Source organism: Cygnus atratus, chromosome 8, assembly GCF_013377495.2.
Source record: "Cygnus atratus isolate AKBS03 ecotype Queensland, Australia chromosome 8, CAtr_DNAZoo_HiC_assembly, whole genome shotgun sequence".
Classification (NCBI taxonomy): Eukaryota; Metazoa; Chordata; class Aves; order Anseriformes; family Anatidae; genus Cygnus; species Cygnus atratus.
Window position 1 is genome coordinate 5,491,319 of NC_066369.1, and position 18,137 is coordinate 5,509,455.

The 18,137-nt window shown below is 41.0% G+C and overlaps 1 protein-coding gene across 5 annotated transcripts in view; it reads right to left on the minus strand.

Moving 5' to 3' along the window:
• The window catches only part of VAV3 (vav guanine nucleotide exchange factor 3), a 192,485-nt gene that overhangs the window by 84,634 nt on the left and 89,714 nt on the right, over positions 1-18,137 (minus strand). For all 5 annotated transcript variants that reach the window (XM_035537549.2, XM_035537548.2, XM_035537552.2 and 2 more), the window contains exons 8-15: positions 15,341-15,444; positions 9,264-9,363; positions 7,797-7,892; positions 6,055-6,123; positions 3,593-3,679; positions 3,014-3,099; positions 2,501-2,633; positions 2,089-2,198 (exon numbers count right to left, since the gene is read on the minus strand). In XM_035537549.2, the coding sequence (XP_035393442.1) occupies positions 2,089-2,198; positions 2,501-2,633; positions 3,014-3,099; positions 3,593-3,679; positions 6,055-6,123; positions 7,797-7,892; positions 9,264-9,363; positions 15,341-15,444 (785 nt within the window). The remainder of the gene's footprint in view (positions 1-2,088; positions 2,199-2,500; positions 2,634-3,013; positions 3,100-3,592; positions 3,680-6,054; positions 6,124-7,796; positions 7,893-9,263; positions 9,364-15,340; positions 15,445-18,137) is intronic.

Below are 18,137 nucleotides of genomic sequence, written 5' to 3' on the forward strand. Positions count from 1 at the left end.
TTATTCCCAAATACAAACTCCTGTGCCTCAGTACATATCAGAATATAATTATTGCTATGTACACCCACATACGTTTTGGGAGAGCTGCAGTGGGAAATATGCTATCAAGTCAAAAAAAAACATAACAGACTGGGGGAATGTATAAAATCTTCAGGAAGCACCAAAGCTCCAGATTCTTTTTAATCCAAGTGGTTATAAAATAAAATGGAGCAAAAGAATTGGCTAATGCAAATCACACCCCTATATCACGTTACACCTCAGCCCTGACCCACAACAACCCTGCTGCTCCAGTTCCCTTGCCTCTGTGTTACAGCCTTGAATCACGCAGGAAGACGCTAACCCAGAGGTATGGGGTTTACGAGAGGGACATACATCCACGCAAGACAAGGCTGGCACCACAATGCTCATTTTCAGTGAGAAACTCCACCTGCCCAAGAAGAAAGAGTAGCACATCAACTTGTCAGCCCTGCAGGTCCCAAACCACCGGCTGCAAACAGTACTGAAGGAAGGTGGATGAGGCACATGAGAGGGAGACTCAGACTCTCAAACCAGGAGTCGTGGAGGAGCTGCACATCCCCTGCATGCAGAGTGATGGACAGAACCTGAGGGCACTGGAGACCAGAGAGCAAAGAGCAGAGGGCATGAAAATGGGTGCACAACCTGCACACAACCGTAATGATATTTGGGAATATCTGAGGACATACTCATGGGGAAAAAACATAATTCTTACTGCTCTCCGTAACTGACTTTTGTTGCTGTATTGGGTGGGATTTTTTGCGCACAGGTCAGAAACAGGAAGCCTGAAGAGTGATCGATAGCTGCAATGCTAAAGCTGCTAAATCTAAGTTCCCCATGCCTTTCATACATGTTCTATCTATGTTTAAGTAAATATCAATAATGACATTTTAAAAAGTGCAGCAGAGAGAGCAGTCAGAAAGATAGGAAAAGGTGAAGCACTTGGCTTTCTGCACACATACAAATAAAGCCTCTTCCCATTCCCCACTCTGCTATCCAGTTTTTTTTTTTGTTTTTTTTTTTTTTTTTTTTTTTTTTTGCCAAAATATGCCATTTTGTCTTTGCTAAAATCAGCAAGATGTGAACTTTGGTTAGAGGGCCTCATAATATCTGTCCAGCTTGGGCTCTCCCCCCTTCCATTCACATTTACATCATTAACAGTCATCCCACTAAGGTTTTAAATAAATACATTTAGCTTGTAAGCAAGTTTCAGTTGTATCAGCTCATAGCAGCCTTTTTTCCCCACTCCACGTACCTTTGCAATCACATCCAAAACAGTCTTGATTAATTCTGTTGTTTTTACTCGGTATATCTCACTCCCCCTCACACTTTTTTTTTTAAGTAAGGCAATCATCACCTTATCATCTGATTCCCTTGTTTACATGTTTTAAATTTAATCAGAATACCTGAGGTGTCAACAATCATGTTTGTCTTTCCAACAAGAATCAGAAATGGAAATAAAGCTCATGCTGCATAACAATAATGTAATCTGCAGTGCTACATGTGAACAACTTTTCAAGAAGTCTAAAGCAGACTGCTTCTTTCAGTTCAAAATATACAAAGAAAATCAGCCTTTTGAAACAAGATGTAATAAGCTGAGCAACTTATTCCAAATACTAAAGAATAGATTAGTTAAAAGCCACTAGGAAAAATGGCAGAATCCTCTCCCTTAAATCATCAGCATCACTTCTCAAAAATATATTTCAATTAATCAAAACACTAACATAAGGGGAAAAGAGTCACCACTACGTTAGATATTTATTGCTAAAATAATTGATGTTTTCCCCTTGTTGCTTAAGACAATATTCCTGAAACTGTCTTTGCAGCAAATTTGTGAAGTAATACATAGCCTAGAGTGCCCTCTTTCTTTTCCAAGAGGAGTTTCAGGGAAATACTCTGTTCATGAAGATGTCAGTCAGCAAGCACTATTGATTTTGAGAAAGTCAAATAAAACAGGTAACTAGTCTGTATAAAAAAGTAAAATATGTGAGTAGCTCAGCTTAAATTAAGTGACATCCTTAGACTTGAGAAGAACGTGATTTTACTTAAAAATATATATATATATATACTTACAGAGCCATCTGAAATTGTTCAAGCCATTTTTTCTTCAAATCTTTAGTTTTGCAATAAACTTCTAAACCATTTTGACCTTGAATATGAATGAGGTAGAAGCCATAAGACCACTGCATGAAAACAATAGCAATAAACAGGTCAATTACGCAAAAAAAAATCATCTCTACATTTTGTAATAAAAATCCTGATTTTGGAAACACTATACTGTTCTGTTCACTTGAGAATGGCTTACTCAAATGTTTTAGTAACATCAGAACAAGCAAAGTTAAAATCCTTAAATATTCATTTTTGCTTGCGGTTAATACATAAAAGTTTGGAAATTAATTGTATATATACATTCTTAACTCTTATTAAAAGGTTTGAACTCTTGCTAAAGATATACATTTCGCATGAATTACTATCAAATATTTACCTTTTTATTTTCTTTATCAGTAGTGGGATTATTTGTAATTTTGTATTTCTGAAGATCTATTATTTCCTTCATTTCATAATTATCACCTCTCCGTTTGCAAACGATTACAGCTAGATCAAACAAAAAGATATGCCTACAAAAATACAACATGAAAAGGGTTAAAAACACTATGGATGGACAACACCCTAAGTCTTATCTTATAAACGTTTTCCTGTTGCATTTACAATTTTCAAGGTGAACAATTAAACTACTGAATAACAGAAGAAGAAACACTAGAAGTACTCTTGCTAGAGACTTACTACTTGTAAGGGACTCAGATGATCTTACACGATAACGTAATAGCTAGCTTCCCATGAATCACCTTGCAAATTCACTTGCTAAACTGTGATGAGCTCTAAGATTGCACACTGAAATGAGAGTGCTCTCAGGAATCACTAAGCTGACCTCAAGTCTGAAAAGAGAGTGTCACTTTACAGGTATTTTAATAACAAACACCAGAAGCCATGCCATCACCTGTCTTGCCTTGCACGTTTGTCTAATGTAGTGATCCTTATTTCCCCATCACCTTGAGGCCTTCCATACTGTAAGAGGGAGTGATTCTGAAACAAAGAGTACGTATGATTCAGTAGAGCAACAGCAGTAAGATAGCACATTCAAATCTTAGACCACTCCCTCCTTTCACCCCACAAAAGGGCTTTTCAGGTCCATTTAAAAAAAAAAAAAAAGGCATCTTTTCCTCATTATCATCTAAACTAATTACTGTGAGGCATCAGTCCATTCCATATTTGTCTTCAAACAGATACATTTTCTGCATTACAAAAACACCTGAATCACTGTACAAATACAAACATTTAACTACACAAATACATTTAACTACATATAGGCCCCCAGCTCGGATTTACTGGAATTTTACAGAATCCCTGCAGGTATTTCTGTGAATATTTATATCATTCTAGGCCAAGGAAATCATACTTGCATTTGAATTTCACCAAGAGTACTATAATCTCACATGAAACTGGAAAAAAAATTAAGTACTTCATCGTATTTGATCAGAAGTTATTAAAAATTGTATAAATGCAAACTATCACATACCAAATTCTCTATTGATAGTTGAAATTGTCTAATTTCACGGAGCGTTTCGTTATCTCTCTTCACTTCATTTACATATTGAGCCAAGTCCTAGAGCATCAACAGGAAAAGGGAAGAAAAAATCCAAAACAGTCCACTTAAGCCAAAGGCAGAATTAAAAATAAATTTGCCAAAGCATATTAATATGCACATTTAGTTATTTAAAAAAGTATACATCTTCCATGTTCAAGAGTTACCCATCTGTATGCCTAAATATAGAAGGAAAAAAGCCTCTGCTTATCTTAAATCATATTTACAACTTTCTTCATTGTATCTGTTCAAACCCAAATCCAGTAGCAAGAAAGAGGAAAACATACTGAATATTAGAAAAGGGCCAACTTTCTGAATTTTGTTAACGTCCTATTTTCAAAACTAAAGATAGAAATGTAATTTACACAGCAAAATTATGGTCTGAAAAAGCAATCAACAACATCCAATACCTGAGAATAAGACAGAAGGTAAAAAATAGCATATAGTAGAAAACATATGCAATGCTGCTCAAAAGCAGCATGTAAGGTATAAACATGTGTCTGTGTGCTTATTAGGAGGGAGAGAAGAAGCTACTGTACAGTAGTAGTGTTGTACAGCAGAGAGAAGGTATTACACAGATTTTAGGAGGCTTTTAATCGGATATACTACCTAAAGTCACAGGTTGAGATCGTTATGGTCCCCCTTACCAGAACATACGTTGTACACATTTCACTGAAGCCTTTAAAAAGCTCTGAACGTGCTTGAGTAATAGTGACAATTTACTGGGGTTTCTCTGTTTATGGCTAGAGATAAGGAACAAGCAGCAGTGGTAATTGGTGAGGTCAGGGATGCCGAGAGCAGCGGTTAGAAAAGGTATTCTGATCTTCACAACTTGCTTTTACAGTATCCTTCAATATGATCACAAATTTGGAAGGTGGAAAAATGATGCATCTTGCTAAGACATTTTTAATCAGAATCCAAGAATAGCTGCAATCATTATGCTAGTTTCCCAGATGAAACCAGACAGGATACATCACATCAGTCTTAAAAGAGTTGGTACAGAAATTAAGTAACTTTTTCTTGCTGCTAAAAAGAAACCGACAGCCAGATTTCCTCCCAGAATTTTCTTTCCAGGGTGGCAGTACCACCTTGTTAGCAGGATATTTTTTCCAAAGATTACTTTCAAGCAGACACACCAGGGCGTTTAGAAGCAACATACCTACACTGCACAGTTACTGCTCTGGCAGTTTACTAAGAGACAATACAGTAAAATGAGAAGGGAAACAATGTTGTGACTTTAATGAGAGATGCTAATTCCTGTAGTGTTATTTACTATTATTGGCTGGTTATGTTCTGCCAGCCAGGACACAACTGCCACAATCACTCTGAAATGAGATTTTTTAATCTTATTCTGAGTCCAATCACCAAAAACAATGACACACACAAAGGGGAAAGAAAAGAGAGGAAAAAAACTTTTTTTTTTCCTAACCAATTACCAGTAATCAAGATGCATGCATGGATCGCCACTAGATGGAAGCAATGTTATACCACCCTCATTTCAGGCATCTACCTGGGAGATTATCATGGTGGCTCTCTGCATTCACTCCACAGAACTGAATGACACAAAGGGGAGCCAAAAACACCTTTTGTGAGCTACTTCATATTCCGGGGCATTCAGACAGTGACATAATGAGACCCAAAAATGTGTGACCCAAAACTAACTTATTCTGACTTCAGCATCTTCTATGAACCTTACAGATTACAACAGGAGGCGTAACCTTTGCTGTGTTAGCTTCCCTCTCCAAGGGAGGGAATTAAAACTCAATTTCACCACATGAATTGCACAATGTCGTAAAGTTAAATGAAGCAGAAATTACACTGTGCAGAGGAACACAACGTAATATTAAGGCAGTACTGCTATTCTAGAAACCATTTGTTTGTGCCACTTGTAGAGGGGCAGGTACTACTACCATACCTCCAGAAAGATACAAATGTTTTCAAAGATAAAGACAGAGATCATACTAAGACAACAGGAAAAGTCTTGTGATTCTTGTAAAGGAAGAGAATATCTACACCTCACTGGGAAACCACTGACCCTGATTAGAATTGGCTTACCATGGTAGAAGTATTTCTACATTTTCGAAGTCAGACCAGCATCATTGAAACACCTGCTTTTTATCTCAATACATGACATCAAATTGATTTTTAAAAGTAAACTGAAATGAGGAAGCTCCATTCATAAACACTCCACTTCAGAAAGTTACTGAATTTGTTTAAAGACTTCAGCAAAGCTTTCAACTATATACTTGCCCTAATGTACTCACAAAGTTCACAGTGACTTGAGAAAACATCTATTTGACCTGCTGTGAAGATCATCTCTTCCAGGAAATATAGTTGCAAACTACCATTTTAACTGCCAACATGGATATAAATACTTCATTGACATGAATGCTTACCTTCATTGCATCAAGTGCCAGTTTTAGATTTGCCTTCTCCATGGTATCAGTAGTGTGCTTTACCAGCTCCTGTTGACAAGAGTAATTACAACTTTTCACCTGCTGTCTGACAGTTTGAACAACAACTGAAGCTATTATTGCTTGCCCAATCCCTCCTAACCCCCCAAAGAAACCTAGAAACAGGAAACACAACCCAAGAATTCACATTTTCTTCTCTATACTGACCACCTATAATTGAGTGGAGACTGCTGCAGAGATAACTAGCAAGATTTAAGAACGGCATAGCCTAAACACTGATTGTGGTGTTAACGAACAATCTTTCAAAGTTAATTTGGTCTGTGTGTCACTTAAAACTTGCCAATCGGATCATTAAAGCATGTGCATGCTGAAAGCACATGTAAACATGCAAGTTCATTTGCTGATTGCCATACAGCATATGATCCCTTTCCAATGTACACACCTGTCTGCAGACAGGGATGTATGCTGGCATTAAGATCTCAGCAAAACTGTGCAGCTACTTAAAAGAAGTTACTGTTTCATTGTAACACAGATAAAGCTGACTCAACGACTCAAAAGACACATTTACATCACATGTAAATGTTTAAAGATTTTTTTTAGCTACCTTCCATTTGGAAAAAAGTGGTTTTTTTTTTGTTGTTTTTGTTTTTTTCCTGAAGTGAAAAAGTAACCTCTTAGGGAAACAGATTTTTTCCTTATAATTTAAGGAAATTATACATTCTAGGTAACAAAATAACTTGCTAAAATCCTAGAAAAAAAGGAGTAAGTGTTTGTACTTCACATTACATTTCCAACAGAATTACTGGATTTTTTTCTTTCAAAGTCTATAAAATATTTCTTGTACAATGCAAACTTATTTCATGTTATCTCAAACATTAGGACATAGTGACACATTGTTTATCATCTTTTCATAATATACAGGCTGATAAATTTATGACACAGAGCTAAGTTTTTTAAAAAGCAGTTTTACCATTCATTTTGTTCCAACTTGCTGTTGATCTAAACATTGATGACTTAGAAATATTTCAAAAATTTAATATACAAAATGTATGTTGCTCCACAGAATCAAAATTATGCTTCACATGCAAGTAGTAGATCTTTTTAAAAGGACATTTTACAAGCATCAGCAGGGTTGACAGTCTAATAGAGTAATACATTTCTTTGCAGCTGAACTAATGAGTCTCCTGGCACAGCTACCAAATTAAATTTATAAGACTCTCCACCCTTATTACAGGACTAACTGTGAAAGCTAACGCTTTGTGGGTTATAACAAGAAGCATTTCAAAATAAATATGGCTTTATTGTAATTTATGACAGCAAAGAAGCATCTTAAAAGTATGCTGTCAGTATGGTTTCAGCTTCCTTTTTAGGGATAATGGTCCACATTTAAAAGCACAATGATTATAGTTTGGTGCTACTAACCATTTTAAACATACCAAGAATGAAAGGTTCAGATACTAGGGAAACAATTCTGGTGTACTCATCTTCCCCAGACGTGCTTCAGCTCCAAAGAACAATCTCCATAAGGAAATCTGCACTTGACTGGATTTTATTTCAGAGCAAATAAGCCTCAAATCTATAAAAACGTCAGTCACCTTCCCTTGATAAAGGCTTTTAGCTCTCATTCTTATAAACAACTGATGATAAACAAACCACTGTTTAGTTCTCAGCCCCTAAAAACTAAATAAATATATATATATATACATATGTATACACACACATACCTGGAGCAGTAGGTGATATTTCAGCACTCTTTGCATTGGAACCACTAAAAGATCCCGCAATGTGAATTTCCCATTATTGGCCCTCTTGGAACATTCCTAGTTCAAAGCACATTAATAGATTAAAGATTAGAGTTATATAAACTCTATATACATATAAATAAATGTATATAGATGATAAATAACATTTATGTATTATAACATGTATTCAAATGACATATATGGTAATTCCAAATAATACACTGGCCAACCAACTGTAGTAAACTTGAAATAAAGAACATCAACAAACTGGAAGAAAATAGTTGATACGGCAATAAAAGCTAAACTAAGAAATACTGTATCTATGCATTTGTTCTTACGTATTTCAAGAACATGAGAAAGACTATGGAATAAACATCATGACAGAAATTAAGCATTCAGTTGAACTAAAGAAAGACATTGCTTATCAGCACAGCAAAGAAGGCAAGCATTGCATCCATCTTCAAAAAAGCAAAAGAGAATTTTAGAAGCTACAGGCTAATCAGCCTCCCTTCAGACCTCTCAAGAAACTACAGATCAAGTGCTCACCATCAACCTGCTACAGGTAAGTCAACGCTTGACCTACCTCACAGCTTTCTGTGATGAAATGGCTACATCTGTGAACGGATGGGGAGAGTCTACCTCAACTTTTCCAAGGCTTTTAGCATCATCTCCCAAAGCACCCTAATATATCCAAGTTGGTATGTTATGGTTCAGATGAATGAACTACTACATACATGGAAAAACTAGCTAGATTATGAGGCTCAAAGAGCCCACACAACCTGGGGGACAGCTGCAAGTACAGCTCCTTGAGGGTCTGTCCTGGAATCCCTCCCAGTTAATATCTTTAGCAATGATGTGAAAGAGGACAGGGAGGATATCCTCAACAAGTCCACAGATAACACCAGATTGGAGGTGCAGGTGATGCTCATCAGGACACATTCAACAGGAATCTCATGACGCCAACAAGAAAAAAGCAGAATCCTGCACCTGGGACACACCAGCCAAGGACACATCAAGGGGTGATGATGCTGAGGGCTGGCCAGTAGCCCTGCTGGAAAGGACGTGATGTTCTTGGTAGTTAGCAAGCCCTGCGAGGCTGTGGGACTGAGGCTTATTTGGCCTTGAGGTCCCTCCCACCCTGGGCCTTTCTGTGATTCTATGTTCTCAGCTGAGATATCACAAACAGAAGGGTATCGTTTCTTGAAAAGCATCCTAACCCTACTGCTGTCAGTGGCAAAACATGTTCACTTCTTCTCTTCAGGATGCCAGACTCTGCATAGCTAACGCATTCATTTGATCAGAGACTCCAGGAAATGAAAAGAGGAGAGAAAAACACACACTCACATATCAGTCTAGCCAGTTTTAATTAACAAGGTTTTTGACTTGGATGAAACCAGAGCATATTCATCAAAGCACACGTAATACATACACACAAGAAAATACTGATACCTCTAACTTCAGTTTAACATCTTCTTTTGTCTTAGAGATGTTGTCTAAGCATGATATGGCTATCTCCACTTGACTGCAGTACTGTCCATAAATAACCAATCTAAACCAAAAGATAAAGAATAAAGGGAACATTTGTTATTTAAGTACAAGTCTTCACCATTTTTCACAAATTGGTAACAATCCTCCTTTCAACGGGAACAGTGCCTAAATATGCAAGGATCAGATTTAGCTAGATTTCAATGGGCAATGTGAACATAAGGAAAAATATGCAGAAAAATAAAATTTTAAGCTAACCTCAAAATACTGTAAAATCGTTGCAATTTCCTTTAACTTTCACACGTGTATGTTGTGATAAATGCAGGACTCATTAAAAGACCAACAGTCTATATGTACAACACTGTAGATTTCCAAGACTGTAGTGAACAAATTCTGTTAGAGGCTCAACAGGATTAATTGCATCTACCCTTTAAAGAACCTAAAGGTTACTCAAACTGAACCATCTCCAACAGTTTCTATCAGGTTACACATCCTGTGAGCTTTCTGATTCAAGTAACAGTTCACATAAGTTCAAGAAATATTCAGTAGTTGTCAACAGCACTTGAACTTCTCAAAAGAGCCTGCTTTTAAAACAGAAGTTTCTTGCCCCTGCTTGAAGTGCTTCTGCTAGTCTCCCTGCAGACTGCTGTTTCAGACACAGACACAGACACAGACACACAGACACAGACACAGACACAGATTTCTAGGTTGGAAGAGACCTCAAGATCATCGAGTCCAACCTCCGACCTAACACTAAGTACTCCACTAAACCATATCACTAAGCTCTACATCTAAACGTCTTTTAAAGACCTCCAGGGATGGCGACTCCACCACCTCCCTGGGCAGCCCGTTCCAATGCTTAATAACCCTTTCGGTAAAGAAGTTCTTCCTAACATCCAACCTAAAACTCCCCTGGCGCAACTTTCGCCCATTCCCCCTCGTCCTGTCACCAGGCACGTGGGAGAACAGACCAACCCCCACCTCACTACAGCTTCCTTTAAGGTAACTGTAGAGAGCGATAAGGTCGCCCCTGAGCCTCCTCTTCTCCAGGCTGAACAAGCCCAGCTCCCTCAGCCGCTCCTCATAAGACTTGTTCTCCAGACCCCTCACCAGCTTGGTCGCCCTTCTCTGGACTCGCTCAAGCACGTCCATGTCCTTCCTGTAGCGAGGGGCCCAAAACTGAACACAGTACTCGAGGTGCGGCCTCACCAGAGCCGAGTACAGGGGCACAATCACCTCCCTAGACCTGCTGGCCACACTGCTTCTTATACAGGCCAGGATGCTGTTGGCCTTCTTGGCCACCTGAGCACACTGCTGGCTCATATTCAGCCGACTATCAACCAATACTCCCAGGTCCTTCTCGGCCAGGCAGCTTTCCAACCACTCATCTCCCAGCCTGTAGCGCTGCTTGGGGTTGTTGCGCCCCAGGTGCAGGACCCGGCACTTGGCCTTGTTGAACTTCATACAGTTGACCTCAGCCCATCGCTCCAGCCTATCCAGATCCTCCTGCAGAGCCTTCCTGCCCTCGAGCAGATCGACACACGCACTTAGCTTGGTGTCATCTGCAAACTTACTGAGGGTGCACTGGACGCCCTCATCCAGGTCATCGATAAAGATATTAAAGAGGACCGGCCCCAGTACTGAGCCCTGGGGGACACCACTTGTGACCAGCCTCCAACCAGATTTGACTCCATTCACCACAACTCTCTGGGCCCGGCTATCCAGCCAGTTTCTAACCCAGCGAAGCGTACGCCAGTCCAAGCCCCGAGCAGCCAGTTTCTTGAGGAGAATGTTGTGGGGAACAGTGTCAAAAGCCTTACTGAGGTCAAGGTAAACCACATCCACAGCCCTTCCCTCATCCACCAAGCGCGTCACTTTGTCATAGAAGGAGATCAGGTTCGTCAAACAGGACCTGCCTTTCATAAACCCATGCTGACTGGGCCTGATCGCCTGCTCGCCCTGCAAGTGCCACGTGATGACCCTCAAGATAATCTGCTCCATGAGCTTTCCTGGCACTGAGGTCAAACTGACAGGCCTATAGTTACCCGGGTCTGCCCTCCGGCCCTTCTTATAGATGGGCGTCACATTGGCTAGCCGCCAGTCAACTGGGACCTCCCCCGATAGCCAGGACTGCCGATAAATGATGGAAAGCGGCTCGGCCAGCTCCTCCGCCAGTTCTTTCAGTACCCTCGGGTGCATCCCATCCGGCCCCATCGACTTGCGCACATCCAAGCTTCTTAGCAGGTCGCCAACCATTTCCTCATGAATAGCAAAGGCCACATCCTGCTCCCCATCCCCTTCCGCCAGCTCAGGGCACTGGGTATCCAGAGAACAACCGGTATTGCCGCTAAAGACTGAGGCAAAGGCGGCATTAAGCACCTCAGCCTTTTCTTCATCCTTAGTAACTAGGTTTCCCCTCGCATCCAGTAAAGGATGGAGATTCTCCTTAGTCCTCCGTTTCGCATTGATATATTTGTAAAAGGATTTTTTGTTGTCTTTAACGGCAGTAGCCAGGTTGAGCTCCAGATGAGCTTTGGCCTTTCTAATTTTCTCCCTGCACAGCCTCGCTACATCCTTGTAGTCCTCCTCAGCGGCCCGCCCTTTTTTCCAAAGATTATAAACCCTCTTTTTTCTGCTAAGCACAAGCCGCAACTCTCTGTTCAGCCAGGCCGGTCTTCTTCCACGCCGGCTCGTCTTTGGGCACGTGGGGACGGACCGCTCCTGTGCCGTTAAGATTTCCTTCTTGAGGAGCGCCCAGCCTTCCTGGACTCCTCTGCCCTTCAGAACCGCCTCCCAAGGGACTCGGCCAACCAGCGTCCTGAGCAGCTCAAAGTCAGCCCTCCGGAAGTCCAATACAGCAGTTTTACTGGTCCCCTTCCTGGCCTCGCCAAGAATAGAGAACTTTACCATTTCGTGGTCACTCTGTCCAAGACAGTTTCCGACCACTACATCTCCCACCAGTCCTTCTCTGTTTGTGAAGAGAAGGTCTAGCGGGGCACCACCCCTGGTGGGTTCACTGACCAGCTGCGTCAGGAAGCTATCTCCCACGCTCTCCAGAAACCTCCTAGACTGCTTTCTCCGTGCCGTGTTGTGTTTCCAGGATATATCCGGGAAGTTGAAGTCCCCCACGAGGACAAGCGCCGACGATTTTGCAACTTCTGTCAGTTGCCTATAAAACTCCTCATCCGTCTCCTCATCCTGGTTCGGCGGTCTATAACAGACCCCGACCAGGACGCTAGCCTTGCCGGCCTTCCCGCGGATCCTAACCCACAGGGATTCAACCTTATCATTCCCAGCCTGGAGTTCCACAACATCAAAAGATTCTCTAATGTAGAGAGCCACGCCACCACCCCCTCTGTGCTGCCTGTCCCTCCTGAAGAGCCGATAGCCAGGCATTGCAGCACTCCAGTCATGGGAGCGGTCCCACCACGTCTCCGTGATGGCAACCAAGTCGTAGCCTTCCTGCTGGACGATGGCTTCCAGCTCCTCCTGTTTGTTACCCATGCTGCGTGCATTAGTGTAGATGCACTTCAGCTGGGCCATCGCCTTCTTCCCCAGCCTAGCCATTGTTTCCCCCGGCACGGCTCCAACAAGCCTTGTTTGAGCCCCGTCCCCCTTCTCGCCTAGTTTAAAGCTCTCTCTATGAGCCCCGCCAGCTCCTGGCCTAGGATCCGTTTTCCCCTTGGAGATAGGGACCCATCTGAGGCCATCAGGCCGGGTGCCGAGTAAAGCTCCCCATGGTGAAAAAACCCAAAATTTCTGTGCTGGCACCAGCCTCTGAGCCACCTATTAACCACGTGAGCTTTCCATGTCCTCTCCGTGCCTCTCCCTCCCCCCGTAGGGATAGACGAAAACACCACCTGCACTCCCGCTCCCTCCACCAATCGTCCCAGCCCCCTATAGTCCTGTTTGATAGCCTTGAGGCTTCTCTTTTCAAGATCATCACTGCCAGCCTGGACTATCAAAAGCGGGTAATAGTCAGAGGGGCGAACCAGGTTTGGAAGCTTCCTGGTAACGTCTCTGACCCTGGCCCCAGGGAGGCAGCAGACTTCCCTATGCGTGGTGTCAGGCCGACAAATAGGGCCCTCCGTTCCCCTGAGGAGGGAGTCGCCCACAACAATCACCCTTCTTTCTTTCTTGGTGGAGGCAGTCCTGAGGCATGGAGTCAACTTCCTCACCTCAGGCATCCTCCTGGGCAGGCTTCCTACATCGTCCTCACCCACTGGTCTCTCAAGCTCCAGGGCCTCAAACCTATTGTTCAAGGGCACCTGGGAAGGCACCGCCGGAAGGGGAGGGCATCTCCTGCGAGGTCGAGAGGGGACCCGTCTCCATTCCTCCTCAACTCGCAGGTCCCCTCCCTCAGCCCGATGGCAACAGGGCAGGGGGTCCACCCCCCTTTGGGGCGTCTCACCCCGGTCCCTCTCCCTCCGGTCCTGCAGGGAGTCACTCCACCAGTCTATGACTTCCTTTCACTTTATCCCTGTTTCTTCAGGTGGTTGCTCCTGTATGCTTCAAATTCATTTTTGGGGTATTCCCATGACTTTCCACTGACGCCTCCTAAATTTCGTTTTCCCCTGATCTAACCTTTACCATTCATCTTTTGTTCTTGTTACACAATCAAAACAATGATACTGATTTAACACCACTTCTGATTACTTTTAGTAACTATGTGGTAAGACACCAGGCCTACCTCCAACTGTTTCCCTTTTGCAAAATAAATATAAGCTTGAGGTTTCTTCTTGGTGTCCTTTGTTCCGCTTTTAGCGCACATCTCAGAGTTGCTTTTCAAAAATAAGCATTTTCCAGAACAACTTCTTGTCCCCTAATACCCTCCTACAGCAGCTGAAAGTCTAACAGCCTGGGAAATAACTATGTCCTGCTCTGACACAAAAGCTGAGATAGAGGGCCTCCAAAGGCAAGTTTGTTTATGGGCAGCCTGGGACACCCTCCTTCCTCAAAAAACAACTCTCCTGTCTAACGTTTTCCAGATGATGCTGCCCAGTTCTTCGCAAGCTCATTATTACTCCAACAGCTCTTCTTCCCCGTCACCCTCAAGCAAGTCCAATTAGCTCCCACTGGTCTTTTGCACTCTGGTCCCAGAAGAAACTCATTTTTAACCATGACCCAATGGTTACTTCACAGTAAACCAGCACTACAGCCCACAGTACAGCTTTTCAGCTAAGTATTACGGGCATACCACTTCATCATACAGCACAAGAGCTGTTCGGTGCTGGCAAAAAAAAATTTGAAAAAGTGGGTAAAAAAATGGTTACTACCCTACAGGGCATGGCACGCTCCCATGGCTATCTTGTTATCAGTCTGACTGTTTTTCACAGTTTTAAGGTAAAGCATGTCTACTTCACCATCACACATTTGACTGCAGGTCACACTAAGATCTTAGTTTCTTCTCTCCTTTCACATCTGCCTTCTCTTCTTTCAAGTTACCACCTCTCCTGTTTTCTTTAACCTGGAATGGCCTTAATACACATTTTTGTCTTATTTTGCCCCTTTTATAACATTTTACCTGTTAAACAATACAGGTGCATGCTATAAAATATCTAGGGTTATTTGCATGGGGAAAAGAAAAAAAACACTGTGCAACAAGTCCAACCATCAACTTGACCTACCAAGTCCCACCACTAAACCATATCATTTAGTGCCACATCCACACATCTCTAATATCTTCAAGGATGGGAACTCCCCCACTTCCCTGGGCAGCCCATTCCAATGCCTGACCACCCTTCTCCATCAATAAATTCTTCATGCCCAATCTAAACCTCCGCTGGCACAACTTGAGAGGGTTAGTATGTCATTTGACATAATTGTCAAAACTGTGTGTAAAAAGAAAAAAAGGAAAGCTCATTCAGCAGGAAGTTACATTTTTGACTTCAGGGCTCCTAACACAAAATACTAGCTTTGTAAGTATTCCAGATATTGAACTCTATTCTGTTTTAGAAATATTCAACTAAAAATATAATAAAATGCTTTAATAGATTAGACACAGATTATCACAGTTAGTAAAATTAGTGCATAATTCTTACCTTTCCTTGTAGTTAATAAAAATTTGATACAGGTTCTGGTCATTTTTGTTAACAATGGAATCATTGATGTCCTGTGTTAGACTCCTGTGAATTTTCACCAAATCCTTAAAAACAACAATGAGGAGGAAAAAATATTTTTAAAAACAGAACAACTAAAGCTTCGAATACAAAAATAAATGCCTTTGTGTTAGATCCATTAATTGAATAAATTGGTAAACAGATCATTTGAGATTAGAACCTAATTTAAAGGTTTGCCACATCTTCCATATAGGGAAACAAGAAAAACTCAACTCCAAGAACTACCTATTAAAGACTAATTTATTCTAGCTTGGAACGTGCACTGTTAATTCATCTTCATTTTATAATGATAATTTTAAAATTAAGCAAGTCAAGTACATGCTTTAGTGACGAGATAAAGTAATGATTTATGTCCCTGAGCTGTGAAAAATTAGTTTTGTACATTACATTGGTCAATTAGTGATGTTCTAACGCTAAGTTAACTGCAACCATAATGAGTTTCCCAATACAACAAGTAACTAATGGCTAAGAGAAAGGCAAGAATACCGCAGAAAGATTTTCTCCCTGAGCACAGTAGAAGAGTTCACTATCATAAAAATCTGTATGCTACTGTAGATTACATCATCCTTAATACTATGTGGATACTGTCAGAGAAGTCGCAAGAAATAAAGTCAAAACAGGTTAAAAAGTTCTGAAATCATAATAATTAAGTGTCATGAAAACCACTGCAATTAAAAATAAAGGAGTATTTAAAAAAACACTAAAATGGTTTAATGCAGTAAATGATACATTACAAAAACACACAACAGTGAGTTCTGAATAAAGTGAAAGCATTTCACTTGACACTGATGTCAACTGTGAGTACATATAAGGTCAATCACAACATCACAGTTGAGGTAGCAGAAACTAAAAACCAATCAAATTCAGTTGCTAGCAATTGTACAGCCATATCCCTCATAACCTTAAGTTGCAGCATATAAAAATGTTATCACAGAAATGCTTCCAGATGAATATATTACAACAGTACCTTTTTTTCAGGAGTGCACAGGGACTCAGCTAAGCAATGGCCATGAAATGTAGATGTTAGAAGCTCAAAGACATTTTGTTCCTATATCTACACTGAAAATATTTAACTTTTTAAATTAAACCAATGTTAACATCATTAGAAGTTAACGAAAGCATCAATACTTCAGTATGTTGTAAATATTTCCATCTCTCTCCCTCAGTATGTCTGCATATATGTCTCAATTCAAATTCATGCAGACACATAACATATAAATGCTTCTATTATAGAGAGACGGATATGCACAGGTAACGCACAAGTACAGAGCCGTATATACATTTTATAGGACAAATCTTCAAATTCTGAGCCCTGATGAAAGGCACTCACTTTACAGCAGTGAGTTTTGGTGGGTTTGTTTTTATCCTTAAAAATAAAACACCTTTTGACACCAGCAGATAATTTTATCCAGCAAGCATCTTTCACAGTCTATATAAGGAACACAGCACCACCCTAAAGTACCAATCCTTAATTTAAAGGTTGTAAAGTACAACCTTTAAACAGAAGAAAATCCGTCCTGTTCTGAGACCACCACCTCTGCTCTCCACATCACAGTTTGCTGTAGAGCTCTGTAACAGCTATTTTTAGTCTAAAACAAGCTTCCACTGCCCTCCAGCCTTCCTGCAGAGGAACTGCTGCAGAGACAAGGTCTGAGCACAGAAAGCATTTGCACGTGGTTTTGGCTTAGGCAAGCCCTACATTTCTTTTAAGGTTGTTAGATGCCTACGAAATGTTACTGGAGTTAGAAATAACCACGGTCTTGTAAGAGCAGAATACTTAATCATGATAACGAAAAGAAAAGTAAAACAACCTGAACGCAACCATTTATATCTTCCTAATTTCAAATGAACAGCTTTTGACATTTTTACTCCTCTCATCTGATTCCCTGACACTTCTTTAAGGAGTAGTGAGTAGGCTGACCTTTCGGTTTGTGTGTGCAATGCATAAGCCCCTTTTACATCGCGGTGCGGTGCAGCATGTCACATTGGCTAGCTTTGTGGCTTTCAGTGCCCTTAAGTCACTGAGCCTTAGGAAAGAGATTTACAGGAGGTTAGGTAGGCTGCATCAGGGCTTCATTTACAATAAATAGGAAAAAACGTTAGTGTAGGATGGAATGTCAATTTGATTTTGAAAGCAAAGGGTTCTCTAAAGGCAGCTGACTGACATACTCGAAGAAAACAAGTAGGTTACTGATAGCCGTGGCAGTATTTTGGACTAGCATTAAAAGAGGAAGAAATTTTAGCAGTTCAGGTTTGTGGCGAAAACTTTAACACAGGAACAAATATAGCAAGATGTCAGGTACCATCCTGTAATTCATCAGTTTAACAACTGTCATAATTTAGCTGCTGTCAGGCTGATGTTAGCACAGCAATTAAAAACATTTTTGCAGTCCAGATTCCACTGAATAAAAATCCCCACCACCTCCTCCCACATCCCAAAGAGGCTGCAGGATATGCCAGAGACAGCCAACACAAAGATGATCTTTTACAGGCGATAAAGGTTTGATGTGGTCTGTGGGCCTCACTTTGGGGATCCTTACTTTACAGTCTGCCTCATAAAAGAACAGTCCTTTCATTTGTCTGTGTTAACAGAAGCTTCAGACCGTGTCTGATGTCTTCCTTTCAAGTCAGATAAAGGAAAGACGTCTGCTGTAAATGTAAAAATTGTCACACTATTGTGAGTAGGCCAGGAATAAGTGGGACAAAGTAATAATCACAG